Source organism: Pituophis catenifer, unplaced genomic scaffold (genome assembly GCF_029215685.1).
Source record: "Pituophis catenifer annectens isolate HBS135680 unplaced genomic scaffold, rPitCat1.0.hap2 SCAF_18, whole genome shotgun sequence".
In the NCBI taxonomy this organism is placed as follows: Eukaryota; Metazoa; Chordata; class Lepidosauria; order Squamata; family Colubridae; genus Pituophis; species Pituophis catenifer.
Genome location: NW_027256898.1, coordinates 7,826,514 through 7,852,372, shown reverse-complemented (window position 1 = coordinate 7,852,372; position 25,859 = coordinate 7,826,514). Strand labels below are relative to the sequence as shown.

Here is a 25,859-nt window from a genome sequence, read left to right as displayed (position 1 = left end):
CGGTTTTACAGCCAAGCATCACAACTTGGTATATGCGCATACACGCAATCCACACAAGGGTTGGATCGGGGCTGAGAAGCGCGGGGCTGTTTCCGCGGGACCAAAGGAATCCTCCTGCCCCATAGCTTGCCGGGGAACGGGGTGACTTAGCCGGAGGGACTTCCAAGATCGGGGTTTGGGGGGGGGAAGGGAAGAGAGTCCAGGCTTTCCCCGCGCGGCCAGGTAAGTGGGCGGGGCTACCTCAAGCGCACCTGGCCAGGAGCAATCGTCTGCTGTTCAAACTCCTCCTCCCGCTGTAAGAAGTTCCCGCCCCGCCGCTTCGGATTGGCCGGGTGAAACCAGGTGTGCCCAGCTGCCCGGCTTGCCATTGGGCGGCGTCCGTGCCGCTCGGTTTACTCGGGGGCGTCCTCGCGAGGGTGGCGAGCGGCGGCCGCCCCGCAGGCTGACCCAGGGGCGCGGAGGAAAGGAACCCTTTCTGAGGAGACGACGGCCATGGTGAGCCGGGGAAAAGGCGAGGTCGGGGTTTGGGGGGGGGCTGATATATGGGACCCTTCCCGCTATGCCCTGCGGAGCTCCCGCCGCAGCCCTCCTTCTCCTGTCCCCTCCACGCGGCTAGTCCTCAGCGAGCATGAGTTTGCCTGCTTCGCTGCGTCCGGCGGCGACGGGAAGGCTCAACCGCGGAGTACCCGCGGATTCCTCCTCCCCCTCAGACGCTCCTTGGAGGGCGGCAGCCTCCCCCACCCTCCTTCGCCCAACATGGTGCGTTCTCCCGAGGCCGCTGAGGGAGCGCGTGGAGCCAAGGGCGGAGCCGCACATGCCCGGCGTCCCTTCGGCCAGCGAGTTTTCGGGCCTGAGGCGCTGGCCGGGCTCCTGACGAGATTTTCCGCGCATGGCCTCGGCTTCACTGTTTAGCCGGGCCGGCTGGCGCGTTTATTAAACTGCCCGGACTGGAAAACGGGGCTCGCCGTTGGGTTCAGCTCCCGGGTAGGGAGGGAGAAGCCGCCTTCCTCAGGGGGGACCGTGACGGGCCACTGCGAGCGAGGCTTGGCCGGGAGTCTCTTCTTCTTGGCCGACGTTCTCCACGGGATGGGCTCCCCGGCCGAGCTCTGGAAGGTCTCGCGGGTCGCCGGTGCCTCCGAGGAGCCGGTCCTGTCCGCGAGCAGGCAGAGGTGGTCTTCGGAGCGATGTTTCTCTTCTCTCGGGTTTTCGGGAGAAATTCGGGCTTCCTACGCAGAGTCTCCGGGGTTCCCTCCTCTTGGCTCTTCACTTCAGCTCTGGTCAGGTACCCTCAGCCGCCCCCCCTTTTATAGGCAAGTTTCCCTCCAAAAACTCCCGCTGGCCCCTGATTGGAGGGCCCGCCGCGTTCCCCCCCCCTCATTGGCCCTTCATCGCCAGCGCAATGGTCAATGGCCCCGGACTGACTAGGTGGCTCAGTGGCTAAGACACTTGAACTTGTCCATCAGAAAGGTCGGCGGTTCGAATCCCTAGTACAGGTTTCCTGCGTGAGCAAGGGGGGTTGGACTAGATGATCTCCAAGGTCCCTTCCAACTCAGTTACTGTTAGAAGAATTGGGGGCAAAAGGAAGGGATGAGCCCACCAGCCCAGCCGTCTTCTGTTCATCTTCCAGTGTCATCTGAGGGAACGAAGCTCCCCCACTTCTCTGGAGGGTCCTCAGTGTTGTAGGTGCAGAGACGGGGGGGGGGGCATACAAAGTTTGAGGCTCCTGCTAGCTGGGGTAGCCCCATCAGGTGCTCTTGTCTCCCCCACCCCAAACATCTTGCCAGAACTCCCCTCCAGCAAGGCTACTTTAGTTTTCGGTACAAGCAGGGGTGAAATCCATCAGGTTCTGGAGAACCGGTAGCGGAAATTTTGAGTAGTTCGGCAAACTGGCAAATACCACCTCTGGCTGGCCCCAGAATGGGGTGGGAATGGTGATTTTGCAGTATCCTTCCCCTGGAGTGGGGTTGGAATGGAGATCTTGCAGTATCCTTCCCCTGGAGTGGGGTTGGAATGAAGATTTTGCAGTATCCTTTCCCCCCAGGAGTGGGGAGGGAATGGAGATCTTGCAGTATCCTTCCCCTGGAGTGGGGTTGAAATGAAGATTTTGCAGTATCCTTCCCCCCCAGGAGTGGGGAGGGAATAGAGATCTTGCAGTATCCTTCCCCTGGAGTGGGGTTGGAATGGGGATTTTGCAGTATCCTTCCCCTGGAGTGGGGTTGAAATGAAGATTTTGCAGTATCCTTTCCCCCCAGGAGTGGGGAGGGAATGGGGATTTTGAAGTATCCTTCCCCTGGAGTGGGGTTGGAATGGAGATCTTGCAGTATCCTTCCCCTGGAGTGGGGTTGGAATGGAGATCTTGCAGTATCCTTCCCCTGGAGTGGGGTTGGAATGGAGATCTTGCAGTATCCTTCCCCTGGAGTGGGGTTGGAATGCAGATTTTACACTATCCTTCCCCTGTGATGCCCACCAAGCCACGCCGACAGAACCGGTAGTAAAAAAAAAAAAATTGGATTTCACCACTGGCTCCAAGCCCTTTTGCAAGCAAAACCCGCGATCCTGGGGCGCCTGGCCAGAGCGGCCCTCTTGAGAGAAGGGGGAGAACGGAGGCCACCGGTGCCCTTGTTCCTCCCAGCCGTCTTCTCTTAAGAGGCCTCTTGTGATCTTTGCCCCCTGTCTCTCCACCTAGCCGGGCCCTGGCCTCTCTTCCTCCTGGGGCCTTTAGATGAGTTACGTAGGTGGAAAAAACCTGGAACCCTTCCTCTTGATTGCTGACGCCGCTTGACGTCTCCTCCTCGCCGGGTGCCAGGAAAGGTTGGGGGTGGGTGGGATGGGGACCGGGAAGACAGTAAACAGCAGCCGCTCAGCAGCTGTTTCCCAGTCTCCCTTCTGGCTAAGAGAGGGAAGCCTAGCGTGGCTTGGCCCCTTCCGACTGCCTTGCGGCGCTCTACACGGGAGTGGTCAGAACGTACTTTTGGAGAACTGACGGGTAAGGTGGCCCAGTCTCGTAGCGGGCAGAGCTAGTTTGGAAAAGAGGCGCGTAAAGCGGTTTTGTGTCTCCTGTGAGCCTTGAGGCAACGGTGAATCTTTTGCTGCTTCGGGGCAGGAAGTGTGATTTTTTTTTAAAGCCTCAGTTCCAGGAGTGAAATCCAGCAGGTTCGGGAGAATCGGTAGCGGAAATCTTGAGTAGTTCGGAGAATCCGCAAATATCACCTCTGGCTGGCCCCCAGAGTGGGGTGGGAATGGGGATTTTGCAGTACCTTTCCCCAAGGAGTGGGGAGGGAATGCGGATTTTGCAGTATCCTTCCCCTGGAATGGGGAGGGAATGGGGAGTTTGCAGTATCTTTCCTCCAGGAGTGGGGAGGGAATGGGGATTTTGCAGTATCTTTCCCCCAGGAGTGGGGAGGGAATGCGGATTTTGCAGTATCCTTCCCCTGGAATGGGGAGGGAATGGGGATTTTGCAGTATCCTTCCCCTGGAGTGGGGAGGGAATGGGGATTTTGCAGTATCCTTCCCCTGCCATGCCCACCAAGCCACGCTCACAGCACCAGCAGTAAAAAAAATTGGCTTTCACCACTGCTCAGTTCATCCTCTCGTCTGTAGCCGTCGTGGCACACGCACCCCGTCTTCTCCCACAGTTGCCGTCAGCACTTCTGTCTGTCCGCCCGCAGAAGGGCGACTTCTGCCCTAGGCCTTCTCCTTCCCTGGCTTGGGTTCCGGGGCTGGTAGGGGTGCACAGCTGATGCTCCGGGCCCTTTTTCAACCTGACGGCTGCCTGGCCCTTGCATTGCTGAGGCCACGGGTCGCTCCTTGGGAGGGCAGCGAGCATCCTGCTGGGGCCGAGCGGCTTGTGCTGTTTTTTCCTGGCTTTGCCAGATTGCCAAGAGCGTTTCCTCTTGCAGGGACGGAGGCTCTCTGCCTCCCGCTCAACCCCAGGAAGGGGAGCCGGTCCAGATGGAACGGAGCCCTGCTGGCGGCTGCAGTGGGAACTGCGCGGCCTGTTCTCTTCCAGGCCCAGTGAGAAACTCGAACAGGAAGTGATTCAGGACCAGCAACGCCTCTGGGCTTCGTTGCCCATTTTCCCTTGTGTCGCCGTACTCAAAGAGTACAACACTCCCTTATTTTTCAGGCTGCTAAAGAGGTTAGGGACGCGGTGGCTCAGTGGCTGAGACGCTGAACTTGTCGATCGAAAGGTCGGCAGTTCAGCGGTTCGAATCCCTACGTATAACAGGGGTGAGCTCCCGTGACTTGTCCCAGCTTCTGCCAACCTAGCTGTTCGAAAGGATGTAAAAAAAAAAAAATGCAAGTAGAAAAACAGGCACCACCTTTGGTGGGAAGGGAACAGCGTTTCGTCCGCCTTTGGCGTTGAGTCATGCCGGCCACAGGACCACGGAGACGTCTTCGGACAGCGCTGGCTCTTCGGCTTTGAAACGGAGATGAGCACCACCCCCTAGAGTTGAGAACGACTAGCACATGTGTGCGAGGGGAACCTTTACCTTTTAAAGAGGTTGGGTGGGTCTCCAATCCATCTTCCTGGGCAGGTGGAAGGACACAGCAATGTCTTTTTGAGCAGGACACCTACCAGCCAGACTGTCTTCCCCAGGAAGGCCTTTGCTGAGCTCCTGTCCTAGGGGGGCCCCACGTCCTAGGGGGACCCTCTAGCTTTGGTCAGGTAGGAAGCAGGTGGTCTTCTGGTCCAGTTGCCATTTCCCAGGACAGAGGAGTGTTGGGGAGGAGGGGGAAGAGAGGTGAGATGCTGAACAGATCCCTGCTGGTAGCCCAAATATGCTTTTTTTTCAAGAGGCCACTGGACTTTCTTGCTTTTTCTTCGAAGACGTTTCGCTTCTCATCCCGAGAAGCTTCTTCAGCTCTGACTGGATGGTGGGGAATGGAATGCTAGCAGACGAGATGAGACGGGATGGTTTTCCCGGGAATCTCCCTGTTGGCATGGAATATTTCTTGCAAGGAACGGCGTCTCCTGTGGGCTGGGAAAATCCTCTGACTAAATCTCTGGGGTCTGGATGGTGCTGGGGGGAGGGCGATAGAGAGGGAAAGGGTCAGGGGTGGGTTCTAAATTTTTTTTACTACCGGTTCTGTGGGCGTGGCTTATTTTGTGGGTGTGGCTTGGAGGTCATGTGACTCGGTGGGCGTGGCTAGCTGGTCAGAGTCATTTCTGGAAGGTCCTCGCGCTTACGACCCGACTCATTTGTTTGCTTTTAACACTGATCAGCTGTAGGGCGGCCCTTTGAAGCCCCGCGGCAAGAATTTAAACAGTTTTTTTCCCTCTAGTCATCAGCTGGGACTCAGGAGGCAGCAATAGATTGGGGGTGGGACCAAATAAAAGGTAAGAATAACGTGGGTGGGTGGGAGGGCGGGGGGGGGGGAAGAACTGGTTCGGTGACATCATATTGTCACCGCTCCCGGCTCAGCCGAACCAGACCGAACCAGGAGGAACCCACCACTGGAAACGGTGGGCATCAGGGATGGGATTCAGCCGGTTCTGACTGATTCGGGCATACCAGTACCTCCGACGATCAGCTGAGAGCGAACAAGTTTGCGCTGAGGATCAGATGGGCCTGCCCGCCCCTGCGCTATAACCTACCTACTGTATTTTTCGGAGTATAAGATGCACCGTTTCCCCCCCAAAAAGAGGGTGAAAATCTGGATGCGTCTTATACTCCGAATGTAGCCCCGCCTGAGCTTCTCAAACGGAGGTTTCAGAGGCTGAAAAAAGCATCAGAAAAGAAGCCCCCAAACAGAGCTTCAGAGGCTTTTTTTCTGAAGCTGTTTCAGAGGCTTTCAGAGGCAGGAAATAAAGTTTTTTCTCAAACAGTTTCAGAAGTTCTAGAGGCAGAAAAAAAAAGAAAGGCCCAGAGCTCACAACCAAGGAACCTGTTGCTAAAATTCACCTCTGGGAACAGCTGATTGGGGGTATTCCCACCTGCCAATCAGCTTTTTTCTTATTTTCCTCCCCAAAAACTAAGGTGCGTCTTATACTCCGAAAAATACGGTATATTTCTTTTGTTTGAAGCCCAGCTGATAGGCGCTCCTCAGCTGTTTTATTCACTCTGGATTCAGTAGAAGGTAACTTTCGATTGTAACGAGCATGCACGGAAGTGCGAGTTTGATGTGTGTGCGAGTGCAGCGCGCATGCAGTGAACTGGTTGTTACAACCAGTAAATCCCACCACTGGTGGGCATTTGCAGGCAATGCTGGAGGCATGAGAAAATCAGGTGGCTGAGGCTTCCGGAAAGTGGAGTCCTAACCCTTCGGAGTGGGCTTGGCTTTTAGGCTCCCCAAAAACGGAGTCTCCCCCGCACCCCTAGTCCCAAGCTTGGCACCGAAGGCCCCGTCTTTTAAAGAGAGAAGCGAATGGTTTGTCCTCACTGGATAAAACATTGGTCTGAGTTTTTGTAAGAACGAAACCAGCTTTTATTTCATATCCATAGGGAATCTCGGTTGCACTTGAATATATATATATATATATATATGTATATATATATATATATATATATAGTTAATTGTCATTGTACGTATTTACACAGTATACTCATACAACGGAATTCACAAAACACCCAGAGTGCTATGGTCCGCCAGCAGCCTGGCAGTGGAGTCGGACAGTGAGGACGCTGAGGAAGAACGGGGGCCAGTCCTGGAGGCTGGGGAAGGCCCGGATGAGGGCTCTGCGTCAGAGGCAGAGATGGGGCCAGGGCCATCGGGGAGTGATGTGTGGACTCTGTAGCCTCCAGAGGCTGACAGCAGAGAGGCAGAGGAACAGGAGGAGCCTGTTCCTAGTGCACGCATGAGAAGAGCTGCCAGAAGGCAAGAGCAGCTAAAGCTAAAAGGACGACTCTGGAGTAGGACCAAGAGATGATTGGCCTCTCCCATAAGGCTTAAAAGACCAGCAACAGCTCTTGGGCTCTTTATCGGAAAACAACGTTGATAGATTTGCTTCTTGTCTTGTTGCATTTATTTCTTGTCGGTGTCTTCTGCTCCTGAATAAAGAAAAGCCTTTGGCAGGTTGCCTAATTAGACCCAAGGTTGGTGATAAGGCTGAAGAATTGTGTTATGAGGAATTTGTTTTGATTTAATTGGACGACCCTGAGAATGAATGAATCCTCAGCTGTTCTAATAAAAGTCTGTTTGTTTTTGAACTGATTGCGTCTGATAATACCTACTTGGGCCTGGGTCACAACACAGAGACCAAGCCCAACACACATGGCAATCCCCAGACACACCCACACCCACCCAAAATTCCCCACCCCTAAACCACCCAAAATGTAAGTGGAAGGGCACCTACTGAAGAAGGAATCCCAGCCGGCTGATGGAGGAGATCCTCTGCCTTCTGGGACATGTTTGTGGTCGGCTCTATTTTTTTTGGGGGGGGTGCTCCGTGGGAGGAGGAGGAGGAAGGGTGATGGTGGGAGAACTCCCTTTGAGGCATGCTGGTTGTGCGCCAGAGGCTTTGGAGAGTGTCCGAATTGGGCAAGCCTGTCGGCAGCGTTGGTTTTGTGCCATTTCTGAACTGGACGGGGGTTGGGGGGCACATGTGGGAAGAATTGTTTTGTTTCTTGCAATGATTTGGTGTCCTGCTCAGGCACGGTGGGTGGGTCGTTCTTGCAAAGAGGACTGCCCATTTTCAGAAGACGGAAGGAATACCGAGGTTAGGGTTTGGCTAGCGTCCTCTTGGCCCAGGGCTTCTTCGTGGGCAGCCAGTGGTTTTGGCGAGGGAGAATGTGTTATGGGGGGGCAGAGGCAGCCACCCCACATTCCTTGCTCGTGGCCTGGGGGGGTCAGAAGCTGCCCTTCCCCCCTTTGGTTCAGAAGGGGGAAGGTTGTTCTCTTTAATTCGGAAGGAGCAGCTGAGCCAATTGTCTGTGGGGTGATGGGGGAGAAGCGGGTGGGAAAATCTGGCCCAGATAGTCAGCTGAGCTGAGTGGGTTTTGGCCCCCTCCTCCGGACAATGCTGAGAAGCGGGTGGCCCTTTTGCCTTCTCCTCCCACCCACCCCTCCTTTCCCTCCTGGCTTCTTTGTTGACCAGAGGCCTCGTTTGCTCCTCCGGCCGGCCTTCGTGTGGGACGTTCCTTGAGCCTCCACCAGGCTGGCCTGTGACTCGCTCTCCCTTTATAGGCTCCCGTTGTCGGATGGGGTGGGCGGTGCGAGTTACATAAATTCCAGCACGTGCGCCTGGTCTTCGGCCGAAGGAAGACGCTTTGTGTGTGTGTGTGTGGGGGGGGGGGAAACATCCCAGCTACAGCAGCCATTGCGGTGAGCCTCTGCGTCCTCAGAAGGGGGTCAGCTGTAGAGAAGGAGAATTGGGACGGCACGTATTTTCCCTGGTGGTCCATTTGCAATTAATTCCAGGGGAATTTATTTGCGTACGTGTGTGTGTGGTATAATTGGTACAGGGTCTCCTGCTTGAGTAGATCGGGGGTCTCCAACCGTGGCAACTTTAAGCCTGGTGGGCTGGGATATTCTGGGAGTTGAAGTCCTCCAGGCTTAAGATGACCTACAAGATCCCTTCCAACTCTTGTTATTCTGTATTCTTTCTCTCCCTCCCTCCGTCCTTCCCTCCCTCCCTCTCTCTCTCTCTGTGTGTGTGTGTGTGTGTGTGTGTGTGTGATGGGAAGGTTGGCTACTCCATGGGGCCCTTCCTTGACGCTGCTTGGGCTACAGTCAGGTGCACCAGCTGCTTTTCTGAGCTGGACAACATTCCTTGCTTGTTTACCCTGTAAGAAGATCCACCGGCTGGCTGGCGGTGCAACAACCAGAAATGAGTGTGCGTGTGTGTCTTCCCCAAATAAGGTCAAGGGGCAAAGAGGCATCCCCTCCTCCTCCTCTTCCTCCTCCTCCTCCTCCTCCTCCTCCTCCTCCTCCTCCTCCTCCAGCACAAAGCACCCCCCCCACCCCTTTGAATTGAAGGGAGCCTTGTTTGGCCTGGCCTGGAAGTCTTTGGCCAGGGGGCGAGCATCTCCCTCGGCCAAGGCTATTCCCTTGATATCCCCCTCACCCGCTTCGCTCGCCTTCCCTTCCTCTCCGAACGAATGAATGAACGTGGGACGGGACCAGATTTCTCCTTCCGCCTTGATTCTGTCAGGGTGAATTTGCCGGTTGGCTGACCAAGCTTAGTTCCTACCCCGGCAGCTTCTCCGGTAGAGATTGCGGTGGGTGGGAGAGGAAAGATTTGCAAGAAGAGCTGGGACGGAGGAAGAGGCTGCCGCTGCGAAGCCAACCAGCCAGCCAGCCCAGCCGGAAGTGGTAGGACAGGGATTGGGAAGGCTTTTCGGTAAACAAGCTTTTTGTGGGCTCTTCCTGAGAAGAGCCGGCAAGCAGTGGGGGGGGCTGTTTTTTAGCCAGGCAGAGCCAAACAGGACCCCCGCTGATGCCGGGAAGCATCAGCGGCAGGGCGACAAGGCGCTGCTTCCCCAGCAGCAGCTGGGGGGTGGGGGGAGGCTGAGGAGAGACCCCTCAGGGCTTCCAGCTGGTCTCACTCTCGTGAGAAGGAAGCTTCAGCTTGAAGGTCTGTCTCTAGCCAGACTTTCCTCCCGAGAGAATTACAGCCTGCGATTCCCCAGGCTCTGGTTTACGCGTCGCCCTGAGCCCGCTAGGAACTTAGTTAATGAGCAGATCACGGTCTTGTTCTGCCTGCAGGGAAACGGCCCGGGTTGGTTCCTTCCAGGTTCCCTCCGAGATGCGGCAATAGCCTCTCTCTGGGCCACTGAGAGATACACTGTCCCTGAGCAAGGAAGCTTCGCCAAGTCCTGTCTTGGTCTGCTTCAGAAAGTCCCACCTTGGGGCTTCTGGAATTGCTATTGATGTTGCCCGTTGTGTGGCACCTCCCCAGAACATGTGTCTGGAAAGGGTTTGGGCTGGCACTTGGGGCTGGGCTGAAGGTCCAAGGAGAGAAGCCACGGAGTCTCGCGAGCTCCGGCCTTGGAGCCTTGTATCAGCCCAGGCGCCACCAGCATTGAAACAGGAAGCCGAGTGGGATAGATAAGCCTGCCAGACGCTGTGCCAGGAGCCAGGGGGATGGAAGGGGGGGGGAAACCTTCCCTAGGGGTGCTCAGCCAACTTCCCTTGGACCCCAGGGAGAAGACAATATCGGGTCAGTGAGGTAGCCGCACTTTTATGTCACCCCTTCGGGCAAATTCGGAGCCTAACCGGAGCTGTGGGGCTGGAAAAGTGCGGTGGGGCAGTGCCAGGTCAAGGCTGGGCAGCCCGGGAGGGCGGGAGGTGGTGGGGTCCCGGCAGAGTCTGCTCAAGCATTGGGCAGCCACGTGCCCGCCGGCTTGGCGCCGAGAGGCAAGGCAGGGCCTCCCATCTCCAGACAACGGGCATCTCCGGTGGGCGGGTAGGGAAAGGAGGGCAGGCAGGGGAGGGGCAGGCAGTTGTGGAGCTGGCTTTCCAGGAAGCGCCTCTCCGAAAGGAATGCGGCTTCACAAACCCCCGGGTATCCGCCTGCCTGGATGGGCTTCCTGTTTTGGAGCTCTCTTGCCGGCCCTTCCTTGCCCAAAGGCCATCCCACTCCAGCAGCAGGAGGAGGAGGGAGGTCTGAGCTGTGTGGGGCGAAGGGAGCGAGCGTGGGGCAGTGGTGGGGATACGGACGGACGGACGGACACTGAGGCTAGGAGGGAATTGCACACTGGGACCCCACTGCCACCTTTACGGGAGGGCTTGGCTGCTTTGTGGTCAGAGTAGGCCCCTCCAGGTGCGCAATGTGTGGGGCCAGGTGGGGCACAAGAGCCCGGTGTGGGGCCCAGATGTGCTGAGAGCCTCTTTCTGCCCTTTGCTTTTCAGATGTCCACCTACAAGCGGGCCACCCTGGACGAAGAGGAGCTGGTGGACTCTCTGGAAGGGGAGATCTACCCCAATGGGGTCCAGGTGAGAAAAGGCACGGTAGGAGGGAGGGTAGCCAGGGGTAAAATCTACTTGCCTTCCTTACCGGTTCAGAAGTGCGCACGAGCGAAGCATGCGCAGAAGGTAAAAAATCACATTACTTCCTGGTTAAAACCAGGAAGTAATGACACTCCGCCATTGCTACCGGATCGCCAAACCAACGGCCAAGATCATTACTGGGCCGGGCGATCCGGTCCGATCCAGGAGCATTTCACCCTTGAGGGTAGCCCCACCCCTACCTCGGCAGAGGGTTGCCTGGGACTCAGCTCCACCTCCTTAAAGACCCCTGAAATCCACCCCCCATCTTTGTCTAATCCGCTGTAGGGCTGCCGAGAGACTCATGGGAAGGACTGGCTCGACTCTGCCCTTGTTCCCCTGGCCAAGCTGCCCGGTCTTCCGCCACATCTCGGGAGCCATGACGGGAGGGTGGGATTCCCCTAGCACCGGGATGGCGAACCTATGGCACACGTGCCACTCTGTGGGCATGCATGCCGTCGCCCATCTTAGCTCTACTGTGCATGCGTGCACGCGCCTCCCGCTGGCCAGCTGATTTTCGGGATGCGCGGGGGGGTGGCGCACGTGGGAGACGCTGTGCATGCACAGGGGACCGGGGATCGCATGTGTAAATGCGGGGGGAGCACACACACACCCGGCCCATTTTGGGCCCAGGAGGCCGCAGGGAGGTGTACTAGGCTCAAAACGGGGAGCGGGGCATCACGGGCGCATGTGCAGGAGGAGCGTGGTGGGGTCACATGCACATGGACCTGGGGACGTGGCGGGGGTCATGCGTGCATGTGGGGGGGCCACGCATTGCATTATGGATGCCAGCATGTGCGCAAACTGCCATGCGTGCGCTTTTTTGCACACGAAGAGAAAAAGATTAGCCATCAGCAGAAAGCGGGAGGTGGGAAATGATGCCGGCTTTCTCTTGGGTTTGCTCGCTTCTCTTGATGCCCAGAGCCCTAAGGCGAAGGGCAGGAGATGAGCCTCCTCTGCTTCCTTTAGGCTAACCTTTTTCTCTTTCGTGTGTGAAAAGTGTGCACGCAACAGGGCACGCGCGTGCCGGCACCCGTAATGCAATGCGTGCCCTCCACGCATGTGCATACGACTCCCCCACATCGCCCCGCACATGCGTGCGCAACCCTCCCACATTCCCAACACGCATGTACGCACGAACCCCCCACCCCCACCTCCCATTTTGGGCCTAATAGGCCTCTCTGCAGCCTCCTGGGCCCAAAAACAGTTGTGGCCTTGCTGGTGTTTGGAATTCCCACTCCCGAATCTTTGCCTGCCCAGACTTAGTCTCTGCTTGGCCCTGGGCTGACCCCTGCCTCTTGGGGGGAGGGCACAAGTAGAGAAAAGGTCAGCTCAGGAGGTGCCCTCGTTTGCCCAAGCCATTCCCTGTTCGTTCGCTCCTTGCTTTTACACTGTTTTTTTAAATTTTTAATTTTTTTATTTTTTCAAATTTGATTTATATGCCGCCCTTCTCCGGAGACTCAGGGCGGCTTACAATGCGTTAAGCAATAGCCTTCATCCTTTTGTATAGTTATACAAAGTCAGCTTATTGCCCCCACAAATTGGGTCCGCATTTTACCTACCTTAGAAAGGATGGAAGGCTGAGTCGACCTTGAGCCTTGGCGAGATTCGAACCTGCAGTAATTGCAGACAGCTGGTGTTAATCACAATGCTATCAGTCTGCTGAGCCACCAGGCTCTTTCTGTGTCAAACATGGCACCGCAGGCCGTTTTTGGGGGGAGCAAAACAGAGTCAGAATTCCTTCTGCGGAAAAGTCTCCGCAGCCCCGAAGCAGCAGCCGAGGCGGAAACTCCTCGTTTGACTCTGCTCTGGGGGCCGCTCGGGAGTCTCTGAGCCTTCCCAGACCTTCTTTTTCCCTGCTGCCTGCCTCCTGCCCTTTCCCTCCCAGCTCCCTGGCCCTCCTCCTCCTCCTTTGACGGAGGAGCTCTGGCCAAGGCAGAGCAGGAGTGGCCGCAAACCCTCCTGCACTCCCTCCCTGCACCAGAAGAGGGGGGCTGCCTGCGGGGAAACTTGTCCTCTGGCTCCCTTGCCGTAGAGGAGGAGGAGGCCACTATTGCTGCTGTGGGAGTGCCGGGGACCCTTCCTGAGGTCAAGCCCAAAAGTCAGCAGCTCCTTAATCCGGCCTTCCCAGTTCTGCCTGGAGGGCCCTTTTGGCCGCTTATTCTGGGAATGCCATTTCTCTCTTTTAATTGATTTGAACGGTCACACCCACTCTGTGATCTCAGAGGCTTCCGGGCAGCTCGGAAGGCGAAAAGCTGGGCAGCCAAGGCCAAAAAAAAAATCTGCGGCTGTCGGTGGAGGGATGGGCAGCCTCAGCCATCACCGCAACACTGTCCGATGCCCCTACTGAAGCCGGGACATCAGCCTTCCCAGCAGAAGATTTGAAGGTCTTGTGTGGCCTTCCTTGGCAGTCTCTGCTCTGGGCTGCTGTCCCCCCACCCCATCGCCCCCAGAAAGGGAGGTTTAGTTTAGTTTATAGTTTAGTTTATTGTCATTGCGCCTCGTACAACGAAATTAAATGCCATCTTCAGTGTACATTATAATTATAAAAAAATAAAAACACGGACACGCATCCTTCACATTATATATAATTGAAATTGAAAACCCGGTATTGCATTAATATTGCATTATACTGTAGAATTCAATATAGTTAACTGCCCTGGGAGAGAAGCTGTTTTTCAGCCGACAAATGTCCTTGTTTTTATTATCCTGTACCGGCTACCAGATGGTAATAGTAGTATAATCTCTGCTGGGCCCTTTTGACCAGTGCTGCAATGTGAGTGCCCCAGGTCAGGTCCTCTTTTTATGATAACACCAGAAACTTAAAACTGGCCACTTGCTCCACTCGGTCTCCATTGATAAGGAAGGGCTGGATGTCTGATCTATTCCTTCTATAGGTTTTTCTGTTTAGCCGAGGCAAGAAGTGGCCCCTGGCACCCAGCTGAGCGCATGGCCTTGTTTCGGAGGGGCCCGCTTGTGCTCTTAACGTTGGATGAAGCTCCTGCTTTGGCTCTCTTGCAGCCCTGAGAAGGGAGGAGGGTGCCTTGCTGTCTTTCTGTCTCCTTTGAAGCCTGGGCAAGGCTCTGGAAGCTGGAGCTGGCGAGGAGACAGGGAGGGCTCTCCACATCTCTGCGCCCCGTGGCGGAGGGGGGCTGCTGCTTCTCTGCCTTGGAGGGCCTGAGTTTCCCTCCTTCCTTCCTTCTCCTAGGTGAACTTCCGCGGGCCAGGGGGCAGAAAGGGCTGCTGGGCGCAGCGGACACGGCCGGAGAAGCGCCTCCTGATCTTGACGGTTATCCTGTTCTTGGGTCTGTTGGCGTGCCTGGCCGTCCTGCTCTTCCAGTACCAGACGCGTGAGTCTGCTGGCCGTCCGCCCGGCCTGTCCCCTTTGGGGTGGGTTTCCCCCAACCCTTGCCTGCGGTGACGGCAGCCTCCTCTTCCTCCCCTCAGAGCCCTGCCTGACCCAGGCCTGCATCTCGGTGACCAGCTCCATCCTGAGCTCGCTGGATCAAGGCGTGGACCCCTGCGAGGACTTCTTCAGCTATGCTTGCGGCGGCTGGATCAAGAGCAACCCCATCCCGGATGGCCACTCCCGCTGGGGGACCTTCAACAAGCTTTGGGAACACAACCTGGCAGCCCTCAAGAGCCTCCTGGGTGAGTTGGGGGCAGGGGTCGCAGCTAGGGATGTGCTCAGAGGTGGGCTACTAGGGGTTCGGGAGATTCTGTGCAGGTCGGAAAACCTCCAAATCCCACTCCTGGCTGTCTCCGATCCCCACGCGGCCCATTTTGGATGCTGATAAGTGCAGGATACACTCAGAGGCTCGGGGAGGGAGAAAAATGGGCCTACCGGAAGTTCGGGAAGAGCAAAAATGGGCCCATTTCCAACCTCCAGAGGGCCTCTGGAGCCTGGGGAGGTCATCTTCGTCCTCCCGGAGCCTCGAGGAAAGCCTCTGGAGCCTGGGGAGGGCAAAAAGCCGCCGCCCCCCGCCGTGGTGCAGGAGGCCGACTAGGCCATGCCCACCATGGCCACGCCCACCGAGCAACTGGGCAGAGAACCCCTTGCTAACATTTTTGAAGCCCACTCCTGGATGTGCCCCTCTGGAGGGGCTTGCAAAGGGGCCGAGATGCTTTCTGGGGACTGAAAGGGGGGAGCCCCCCAGTCTTGGGCTAAAATGGAAGGGGCGAGGGGGTGCCAGATTATCCCTCTTTGGAGGCTGGGGGGGGGTTTCTTTCTCCTGGGGGGATGGTCTTTGCAAGGGAAAGAGAAGGACAGAGACCCCTGAAGAACTCTTGTGTGTGTGTCTTTCTCTCTCTCTCTGTTTGTGTGTTTCTCCCTTTTCTGCGTCTTTTCGTTCCCCAACAGACCCCTCCCGCTTCAGTTTTTCCATGACTGGGCCTCTTGCCATTTCCCAGGAATGATCCCACCCCCACTCCCCAAAGATGCATTCATGTGTGGAGAGGAGGGGGGGGAGAATTCCCCTGATTAAATATTCCTCTCTGGGCAGTGAAGAGGGGCGCAGTCTGGAGGGGAGGGGGTTTCCATAGCTACAGACCCTTATCTTCCTTTATCCGGCCCAAACCCACGGCTGCCCTGTCCATCTGTCTGGACTTCTGAAGTGCCCGATCCTCCCCTCCAGCAAAACCGAAGCAAAGCCTGCACAGCCAAGGCTGGGGGTATCTTCCGTGCCCCATAAGAGGGGGTGGGGTGCCCCTCGAGGGAGGCCTCCCTGGGAAGGAGTGACTCTTCTCCCCAACTGAGCCCCAAACAGATCTCAGATGTTGGAGCGTGGGGTGAAAAGAAGGGTCAAGGAGGAGCCCCATGCCTCCCTTTCAATCCGGCGGGGGAAGGGCCGTGGGATGCAGGAGCCTGGAGTCTTCACTGGTCTCTCCTCTCTGCAGAGAACACCACGGCCACCTCGTCGTTGAGCGAGGCCGAACGCAAAGTGCAGCGTTATTACCAGTCCTGCATGAACGAGAGCCGAATAGAGGAGCTGCAGGCCAGGCCGCTGATGGATCAGATCCAGAAGGTAGCTGGATGGGTCTTGGGAGCAAAGGCCTCGCTTGGCAGAAGCATCCAGCTCTCTCTCTGCCTTCCGCAAAGCGCTCTCTTGGCCAAACCCTTGTGGGAGTGAACAGAGGCTCCGGGGCCCTCCTCTCAGCATCCTGGATGCCTCAGACTACAGCTCCCAGAACTCCCAGCCAGAGTTGGGTCCGGTTCAGAGTGATGGGAAGTGTAGTCAGAAGCCAATACTAAATCAAACTGGCATCTCCCGGAGCACAAAATAACTTTGCAATTGATGCTCTTTTAAGATTTTCAGTCCGGATGACAAGAAAGCCAGGCTGGGTGGGGCTTGGGCCCCTTTGGCTCTCCTGCTCTTGACCTTGAGGGGATCTCTCTCTCTCTTCCCCCCCCTCCCAAGCTTGGAGGCTGGAATATCAGCGCCCCCTTGGGAGAGGACAGCTTCAATGAGATGCTGCTGGCTCTGGTGGCCCAGTACCAACTGACTCCCTTCTTCTCCATCTCTGTCAGCGTCGACTCCAAGAATTCCAGCAGCAACATCATCCAGGTAGGGGACCCCCACCCGCACCCCCCAGAATCACCTGCCCACCCTCTCTCCTCTGCCCCCTCTGCCCAGGGTCACCCCTTTCTCGCTGCTGCTTCTCTTCCAGATTGACCAGTCGGGGCTCGGGCTGCCATCCAGGGAGTACTACCTCAACAAAACCCAGAATGAGAAAGTGAGTTATCATCTGTTGTGGCCCATCAGTGGCCTGTGCAGCTAGTAGCTGATTCCGACAGCGAGGAGGCTGGTGTGGTGCTGCGCCAGCAGCCTGTGCAGCTGGCACTCAAGTCGGACAGTGAGGAGGCTGGAGAAGATGTGGTGCCAGAGGCGGGGACTCAGCCAGGGCCTTCAGAACCTCCAGAAGCTCCCATAAGTGAAGAGGACGAAGAGGAGGAGCCTCTTCTCGATGCACGGGCGTGCAGAGCTGCCAAAAGGCAGGAGTGGCTCCTCAGGAGGAGCTCTCCTCGAGAGTAAGGCTTGGGGCTAATTGGCCACTCCCTTAGCCTATTTAAGGAAGGACGACGACTGAGGCAATTTGCAGGGAACAACTTCGTTCATTCTCCTTCGCGTCTTGATCTTAGTTCTCTGCAAATTGCTTCTGGGCTTTCTGCCAACCATAGTAAGATTATGATTCTTTATTCTTTGGATTCTTGTAGGCTGTTAAGAAAGTTAATTAACAGCCTTTATTTGAAAAAGACTGATTTAATTTAGTAAACTAAGGTTTGTACAGACTTTGTGTGTGCTGCGTTCTTTGGAGTCCGTAGCTGGGGCAGAACATCATCCTGCACCCAAGGCCCACTGTTGTGCCTCTCAGTGCCTCTCGTCACCTTGTGAGGGTGGCATGGCCTTGTTTTGTGGCCCTCCAGAGCTGTGAAGAACCCGAGGCATTGTTGGCACTGCTGTCCTGCCCAAACACAGGGTCTTTCCCGGTGGAGCTGATGATGCCACGTCCCTTTCCTTGGTCCTGCAGGTGCTGGCAGCGTACCTGAACTTCATGGTCCAGCTTGGCATGCTGGTCAGCGGGGAGGAGGAGGCCACAATCCGGCCACAGATGCAGGAAATCCTGGACTTTGAGACCGCTTTGGCCAATGTCACCACTCCCCAGGAGAAGCTCCGGGATGAGGAAGTGATTTATCACAAAATGCCCGCTGCGGAGCTCAAGGTGAGGCAGACTCTGGCCGGGTGGGTGGGTGGGAAGTTGGGGGCTCTGCTATCAACTCTGCATCGGATTGGCCTCCTTGGGAAGGGATGAAGGATGGGGGCATCCCAGCATTGTTTCTTTGGGTGGAAAAATGTGCCAAGTAGCCCTTCAGATGAGGATTATTGTGGACTGTCGGCTGCCGGGCCCTCCAGCAGCCAAATGAGGAGGAGGCATGGGAGTCAGGGTCAGCATCAAGACAACTTGAGGGCTCCGAGCTGTCAGAGAGAGAGAGAGAGAGAGAGAGAGAGACAGAGGCGGAGCCTGGGCCATCCGTCAGCCCTCAGATGGAGAGTCAACAGCTCCCAGGTCTGGAGGTAGTTGATGATGAGGAGGAGGAACAGCTGGGTCCAGTGCCTGACGCGTGGATACACAGAAGGCAGAGGAGAGGAGAGCAGTGGAAATCTATGGGCCGGTCCTTGGGATGGAAGAGCCACTGCTCTTAGCAAAGCCCCATCCTAGCTCTGGGGATAAAAGGTAGGGGGCGGAGATGAATAGATGTGGCAGACAACTATTCATCTGCTGGCCGGACTTGTTAGCCTGCGGTGAGAGAGAAACTTTTTGCCGGGGTTGCTGGCGCTCCTAATAAAGGAATCTTTGAGTTAACTTCAGAGGGTTTGTCGTGTTTGGGGAGCTGGGTCAGAACAAGGATGCAGGAGGATCCCAGGTCTCCTGGGTACGTTTGTTCCCATCTGAGAGGAGACTTAAAAAAGAAATAGAAGTCAAACCCAGCGTCCCTGAGCCCAGCTCTACTCTTGGGGGCCCAGTCTGATCCTCTGGCAGCTGTACGTTCCCAAGTGGCGAATGGGTGGAAGGCAGGAAGGTGGAGATCCGACCCTCCGCTGCTCTTTTCTGCCCCGGAAGGACCTGGCCCCGGCCATCGACTGGATGCCCTTGCTCAAGGAATTTTTCGACCCGGTGGAGATCAATGAATCGGAGCCGGTAGTGGTCTACGCCCAGGAGTATCTCCATCGCGTCTCCCTGCTCATCCTGAACACGGACAAGAGGTGAGGGGGGGGGCAGAAACTTTGGTGGGGGGAGGGGCACTGCACCAGAGGACCTCGGGGCGGTCCTGGCCAGGGCAGAAGAAAATCCCTCCCCGCCTTCCTGAGCCCTTCTCTTTTGCCTGTCCCAGGGTGTTGCGTAACTACATGATTTGGCATCTGGTGAGGAAAGGAGCAAATTTCTTGGACCAGCGGTTCCAAGACGCGGAGGAGAAGTTAACCGAAGTCATGTACGGATCGAAGAAGGTGGGTGCCGGGCTCGGCTGCAGAGGAGGATGTAGGACGGGGTGGCTGGGGTTTGCGGGGCGGGGGGGGGAGAGTTCCGCTGGATGGGAGGGAAAAGATTTCCCCTGCCTCCCCCCTGCTTCTTGGGATTGGCTGCCCTGGAGCGCCCTCTGCTGCCAGCTACCAGCCCTGCAGCACCACACCCACCTGGCTCTCGGCTACCCTGGATCGGAAGGCTTTTCCCGCCACGGCTGGTGCCTTGCAGCCACGGGCATCCTTTTGGGCACCGGCTGGCCATGCTCCCTCCTTTCCTCCGCCGCCTGAACCCAAAACAGCAACTCCGGCACAGGGCCACGGGACAGGGCCATCTCTTGTTAAGTGGGCAGCCAGAGGCCGGAGCTGGTGCAAGTGACACCCCCACTTCCCCTCGCAGACTTGCGTACCCCGTTGGAAGCGCTGCATCGGCGACACAGATAACAGCCTGGGCTTCGTCTTGGGCGCCATGTTTGTGAGGGCCACCTTTGCCGAAGACAGCCGGGCCGTCGTAAGCATGCCTTCTCCACCCAACCTGGCTTGAGCCATGGCAGCTGCCCCTCTTTTGCGGGGTTCTTAGAAGAAGGGTAGGGGTGGGCAGCTCCGGGTTCCCACTTCATGGGTTCCCGTCAGAGTCATGGGCTTCCCCTGGAGCAGGTCGGGGGTTCCCCACCCAGGAGGAGAGAGGAGACCCCCCCTCCTTCCTAGAGCAGCCTTGCTCCTCCTCCAGCTTCAGATGCCCTCCTGCCGTGGGGCACCCCCCACACTGCCAGAGAAGGACCGGCTACCCTCGCTCTCCCCACAGGCTGAGGAGATGATCCTGGAGATTAAAAGGGCGCTGGAGGAAAGCCTGGCCAGCCTTGGGTGGATGGACGAGGAGACCCGGCGGTCAGCCAGAGAGAAGGCCGACGCCATCTATGACATGATTGGCTACCCAAAGTTCATCCTGGACCCCAAAGAGCTGGACAAAGTCTTCCACGACGTGAGTGTCACACCTGCCTTGCGGGGAGGGAGCGAGGGGTGGGGGTGGGGCGCACCGCCTTCATGGAACCCTCTTGGGTGGGCATCTGGATCTGACGAGGCTCTCCCTCTTGGCAGTACGACCCCGTGCCCGACCTGTACTACGAGAACGTCATGCAGTTCTACAACTTCTCCGCCCGGGTGGCTGCTGACCAGCTTCGCAAGGCTCCGAACCGCGACCAGTGAGTAGGAAATCGCCCGAGAACCGTCCTCTTGGGCCAGATCAATCAATCAATAGGAATAGAGCTGGAAGGGACCTTGGAGGTCTTCTAGTCCAACCCCTCTGCTCAAGCAGGAGACTCTATCCCATTTCAGACAGATGGCTGTCCAGTCTCTTCTTAAAAACCTCCAATGATGAAGCACCCCACAACTTCCGGAGGCAACTTCTGTTCCACCGGTTAATTGTCCTCACTGTTAGGAAGTTTCTCCTTAATTCCAGGTTGCTTCTCTCCTCGATTAGTTTCCATCCATTGTTTCTTGGCCTGCCTTCTGGTCCTTTGGAAAACAAGTTGAGCCCCCCCTCTTCTTTGGGGCAGCCCCTCAAGTAGTGGGATACTGCTATCATGTCCCTCCTAGTCAGTGATGAAATCCAAATTTTTTGACTACCGGTTCTGTGGGCGTGGCTTGGTGAGCGTGGTGTGGCTTGGTGGGCGTGGCAGAGGAAGGATACTGCAAAATCTCCATTCCCTCCCCGCTCCTGGGGGAAGGCTATTGCAAAATCTCCATTCCCACCCCACTCGGGGGCCAGCCAGAGGTGGTATTTGCCGGTTCTCCGAACTACTCAAAATTTCCGCTACCGGTTCTCCGAACTACTCAAAATTTCCGCTATCGGTTCTCCGAACTACTCAAAATTTCCGCTACCGGTTCTCCTTAACCTGTCAGAACCTGCTGGATTTCACCCCTGCTCCTAGTCCTCCTTTTCTCTAGAGTGGCCAAACTCAATTTCTGCCAGCGTTCTTTGTATATTTTTTTAGTCTCCAGGCCTTTGAGTCATCTTAGTTTGCTCTTCTTTGCACTTTTTCCAAAATGCAAAGATCCAGGAATTGGGGAGGAGGCGGCTTAAGGGGAGAGCTGAGCCGTGCAGCTTGGCCCTTGGTCCTGACGAATTCTCTTGGTTTTTCACCTTTCCCCAGGTGGAGCATGACCCCTCCGACTGTGAATGCTTATTACTCCCCCACCAAGAACGAGGTCATCTTCCCCGCGGGAATTCTGCAGTCTCCGTTCTACACGCGGAATTACCCCAAGTACGAAAGGCCTCTCTCCTCCTGTCTCTTGGCATCGGGGGGGGGGGGGGGTGGGTGGGAAGATGAGAGGAAGGCAGAGGTACCTGGTTTTCCTCCAGGAGCTGCACCAGCTGCCCCTTTTGATGCCCAAAGGCATCGTGGTCTGTGTGTGTGAACATCCAATGATGTCCTTCACTCTCAGCCAAAATCTCATGGGGGTTGGATGGTGGAGAAGGGGACTGAACCATGTTGAAATGAAAAAAAAAAAGAGAAGATTTTGATGGGTCGAAAGACGCACGCTGCAGGGCAGCATTTTGGGGGACGATGTCAACCGTCCCGCTCGGTCATCTAGCAAAGAAAGATTTGATTTTTGCAAAGAGTATACTTTACTGAAGCTTCAATGGGTATGTTCCTGACCCAGCTCCCCAAACACGACAAACCCTCTGTAGCTGAAGCAATGATTCCTTTATGAGGAGCGCCAGCAGCCCCGGCAAAAAGTTTCTCTCTCACTGCAGGCTAACAAGTCCGTCCGGCAGGGGAGATGAATAGTTGTCTGCCACATCTATTCATCTCCGCCCCCTGCCTTTTATCCCCAGAGCTAGGATGGGGGGCTTCATTAGTAGCAGTGGCTCTTCCATCCCGAGGACCGGCCCATTGATTTCCACTGCTCTCCTCTCCTCTGCCTTCTGCGCATCCGCACGTCAGGCACTGGACCCAGCTGTTTCTCCTCCTCCTCATCAGCCACCTCCAGCCACCTGTTGACTCTCCATCTGAGGGCTGGCAGACAGCCCAGACTCCGTCTCTGTCTCTCTCTCTGACAGCTCCATTCCCTCTCCCTCCTCGGAGCTCCCAAGTTGCCCTGATCCTGACCCTGACTCCCACGCCTCCTCCTCCTCTGATTTGGCTGCTGGAGGGCCCAGGCCACAACAGGTTATAGAAATAGTATAAACCGAATCTGAGGTTTTCCCGTGGAAACAACACAAAGGAAAGTTCCTTATCCCTCCCTCTACGTTCCCCCACCCCCATCCCGGCCATCCCCTGGTTATCTGCAAATGTCCAATCAGGTGTTTTCTCCCCTTCCTTCACATGCCAATCCTTCCCTCCCCCGCGCTAATATCTGCCAATCAGCTCCTGAAGCTTAGATAGGTGAGATGCAGCCAGGACACTGTCCAATCGAGCCCTTCTGTCTTGTGGCTTCTTTTACAGGGCTATCAATTTTGGGGGGCTGGGCGTCGTGGTGGGCCACGAGCTGACGCACGCCTTTGACGATCAAGGTGAGCGCGCGAGGCTCCTTTGGTGGGAAGCGGGCTACCGCTTTCCCTCCGGATAAATCGGACCTGGGTAGCAAAATCTTTCCAGGCTGTTTGGGCAGGCCTGGCTCTCCTCTCCTGGCAAACCAAGACCAGCTCTGATCTTTGTTGGTGTTTCTCCTCCCCGGGCCTGGCAGGACGTGAATACGACAAGGACGGCAACCTCCGTCCCTGGTGGAAGAACTCCTCGGTGGAGGCCTTCAAGCAACACACCCAGTGCCTGGTGGAGCAGTATGGCAACTACTCCGTCAATGGAGAAGCTGTGAACGGCAAGCACACTCTGGGGGAGAACATTGCGGACAACGGGGGGCTGAAGGCCGCCTACCGGGTGAGTTGAGGGGTGTGGCCCTTGTGGGGAGCTCCAGCCTGGCTACGGGTACGGCTCACTCTGCTCTTTCCTCGCCCGCAGGCCTATCGGAACTGGGTGAAGAAGAATGGGGAGGAGGCGTCTCTGCCCGCCCTTGGCCTCACCAACGACCAGCTTTTCTTCGTCGCCTTTGCCCAGGTGGGAGTTCTAGTCCCTTCTCTCCCCCTTTCCCCGCCACAATTCCCCCAAAGGTCTCTCTCAGCCAGGGATGGGTTTCAAAAATTTTAGCAAGGGGTTCTCTGCCCGGTTGCTGGGTGGGTGTGGCCTAGTTGGCCTGCACCACAGCGGTAGGGGGGCGTTTTTGCCCTCCCCAGGCTCCGGAGGCTTTCTTCGAGTCTCTAGGAGGGCGAAAATGGCCTCCCCAGGCTCTGGAGGCCCTTTTCCGGCCTTCCCAAACTTCCAGTATGCCTGTTTTTCACCCTCCATGAGCCTCTGCGCGTGCCCTGCACTTACCTACATCCAAAACGGGCCGCATGGGTACTCCTGGGAGGGGAGGGGCAGGGCGGGGTGGACGGGGCCAGCCAGGAGTGGGATTTGCGGGTTCTCCGAACTACACAGAATCTTAGCTAGAAGTTCTCCCGAACCCCTGCGAACCCCCTGCTCTCAGCCTCCCACCCCTCAGCCTGCCCCGCTGAGTCCTGTCTCTTGCCCCTCGCTTCTCTCAGGTCTGGTGTTCCGTCCGTACGCCGGAGAGCTCCCACGAAGGACTCGTCACGGATCCCCACAGCCCTTCCCGCTTCCGAGTCATCGGGACAGTCTCCAATTCCGGGGCCTTTTCCAAGCACTTCCAGTGCAGGCCTGGTTCGCCTATGAATCCCCCACAGAAATGTGAAGTTTGGTGAGTTTTCTCCCACACAGGAAAAAAAAAGGGGGGGCACCCACGCAGAACTGTCCAGCTCTCCACTTTCCTCCGTGTTAAGGACAAGAGGGAGACTGCCCCTTTCAGGGCTCCCTGAACCCCCCCCCACTCTTAGCTGCAAACGGACTCCGGAAAACCGCTTTACGTGGCACCCCACTCGCCACAGAAACCTTTCCACCGCATCTCCCGTGGACCGAGAGCGTTCGTCGGTGCGCCAATCCTTCCTTTGCAAAGACCTGAGCCAGCTTTTAAAGTCTTTTGCCACTTTTTCCAAAGGGAGAACCGCTCCGCTGCGTTAACCCACACTGGCCTCGCTACACACTACAGGACACAACGCAGCTTTTTGTAAAATACGGAAATTATTTTTACAGCCTTGCAGAACACTGGAAATTTTGGGCGGGTGGAGGGGTGGAAGGGGGAAACGTATGGAATTTTTAAAAATTTTATGATGTTCTTTGTTTTACTGTCGCTCGCTCGCTTCCTAATGAACAGATTTCGGGAAAGGCAATTATTTTTTGTTTTGATGCGTATGTAAGTTGCCCACCCTCCCTTTGAAGGGGGAAATGTGAGATTTGTGAGATGCCCTTCTGGCTTCGGGGCCAGGATCTGCCGGGGTCCCTGCCAGGCATTCGGGTGTCGGGCGTGAGGTGTGGGGTTCTCCTCAGAAGCTCACAGCTGATCTGTCTCTCAGTTCACCTTTTCTCAGCTGTTCCTTTTCGAATTAAAGAGAGGGGATGAGGGCAGAGCTCCAGAGTTAAGCAGGGGCCACACTAGGCTGCCGCCCCCAAATCCAAAACAAGGGGCCCTCAGCCCCAGAGTTGTCTGGGCTGAATTGGAAGAGGGGGTCTCTGAGGTCCTGGGCACAGGAAAACGTTGCTGAAAAGCAGACACCGAGCAATGTCTCCCCTTCTGGGCTGCTTGGCAGAAGAGGGGAGTGGGGTTACCTCGGGTGGGCTTCAAAAATTTTAGCAAAGGGTTCTGTGCCCAGTTGATGGGTGAGCGTGGCCATGGTGAGCATGGCCTAGTCAGCCTCCTGCACCACATCTGGGGAGGGGGGGCATTTTTGCCCTCCCCAGGCTCTGGAGGCTTTTCTCAAGCCTCCGGGAGGGTGAAAACGGCCTCCCCAGGCTCTGGAGGCTCTCTGGAGGCCAGAAACGGGCCCGGACTTCCAGTAGGCCCATTTTTCATCTTCCCCAAGGCTCAGCGTGCGGCCTGCACTTGCCTCCAAAACAGGCCGCATGGGGACTCCTGGGGTGGGAGGGGCCAGCCAGGAGTGGGATTTGGGGGTTGTCTGAACTGCACAGAATCTTAGCTAGAGGTTCTCCCGAACCTTTGGGGCGAGGGGTTTCTGAAGCCCTGACAGGAACCCTCTGCCTGCCTTAACGCCAGCAAAGCTTTCCTGCACCAGCCCTCCTTTTGGCAAAGCTGACACCTTCTGTACAGAATCCTGCAATAAGACTTTCCCAGACTGCCTTTTTGGGGGGGGGGTCTTGATCAGCGCCTCCGAAGGGGCTCCACGAGGAGCCCAGAGATCATCTCCCATCAGCTTTCCCCAAGCAGTTGTCCTCCAGATAGGTTGGGTCTCTGTGCAGCTCCGTCTAACCACGTTGGGGAAAGGTTGGTTCTGGATGGCCGTGAAGGGAGCCTGTTCCCCCTCCCTCTCCCAGGGGTGGGGGGGGGTGCTGGAGTAGGAAATCCGATGATTTTAGGGTTCCTCCAGTGCAAATGTGGGGTTTTCCACCGTGTTCCTCCTGCACGGAGCCAAATTGTATCCAGATGTGCAATCTGCTTTTGGTAATCGGATCCCCGGGAAGGCCGCCAATGGCTTCCAGATGTGCCCTTGTGGTTTTAAGGGATGGAATTTGCGGTGGTGCCAAACAGCTCTTCTGCCCCATCGCACCAGGAAAGGAATGTGTCCCCCCCTCCCTTCCCCTCCCCATAAATTCTCTGGGGTGCAGTGAATTGAGCCTTCTGAGAAAAGAAAAAGATTTTTTGCAAGGAATCTGCGCTACCCCAACTCTGGATGGATCTGCCCCACCAATTTGTTCTTTTTAAACTCTCCCTGCCTTTTGGAAAAGACTGTTAATTTTTTTTTTTTTTAAATAAACGCCTTTTTACCACGGTTTGAAACGA

The 25,859-nt window shown here is 56.4% G+C and overlaps 1 protein-coding gene across 2 annotated transcripts; it reads left to right on the top strand.

Annotated features, from left to right (window-relative positions):
* The first annotated feature begins 471 nt into the window (after positions 1–471).
* On the top strand, positions 472–25,859 carry ECE1 (endothelin converting enzyme 1). 2 transcript variants are annotated; one of them, XM_070956352.1, is made up of 18 exons: positions 472–495; positions 10,795–10,878; positions 14,138–14,279; positions 14,377–14,580; positions 15,826–15,953; positions 16,347–16,493; positions 16,597–16,662; positions 17,458–17,649; positions 18,550–18,692; positions 18,821–18,935; positions 19,348–19,458; positions 19,753–19,929; positions 20,046–20,149; positions 21,101–21,211; positions 22,397–22,464; positions 22,638–22,828; positions 22,910–23,005; positions 23,533–25,859. In XM_070956352.1, exons 1-18 carry the CDS (start codon positions 493–495, stop codon positions 23,707–23,709), a joined length of 2,259 nt encoding a protein of 752 aa, XP_070812453.1. In that variant the 5' UTR covers positions 472–492; the 3' UTR covers positions 23,710–25,859. The 2 variants fall into 2 exon arrangements, with proteins under 2 accessions (XP_070812453.1, XP_070812454.1); XM_070956353.1 differs by lacking the exon at positions 472–495 and adding an exon at positions 2,898–2,986.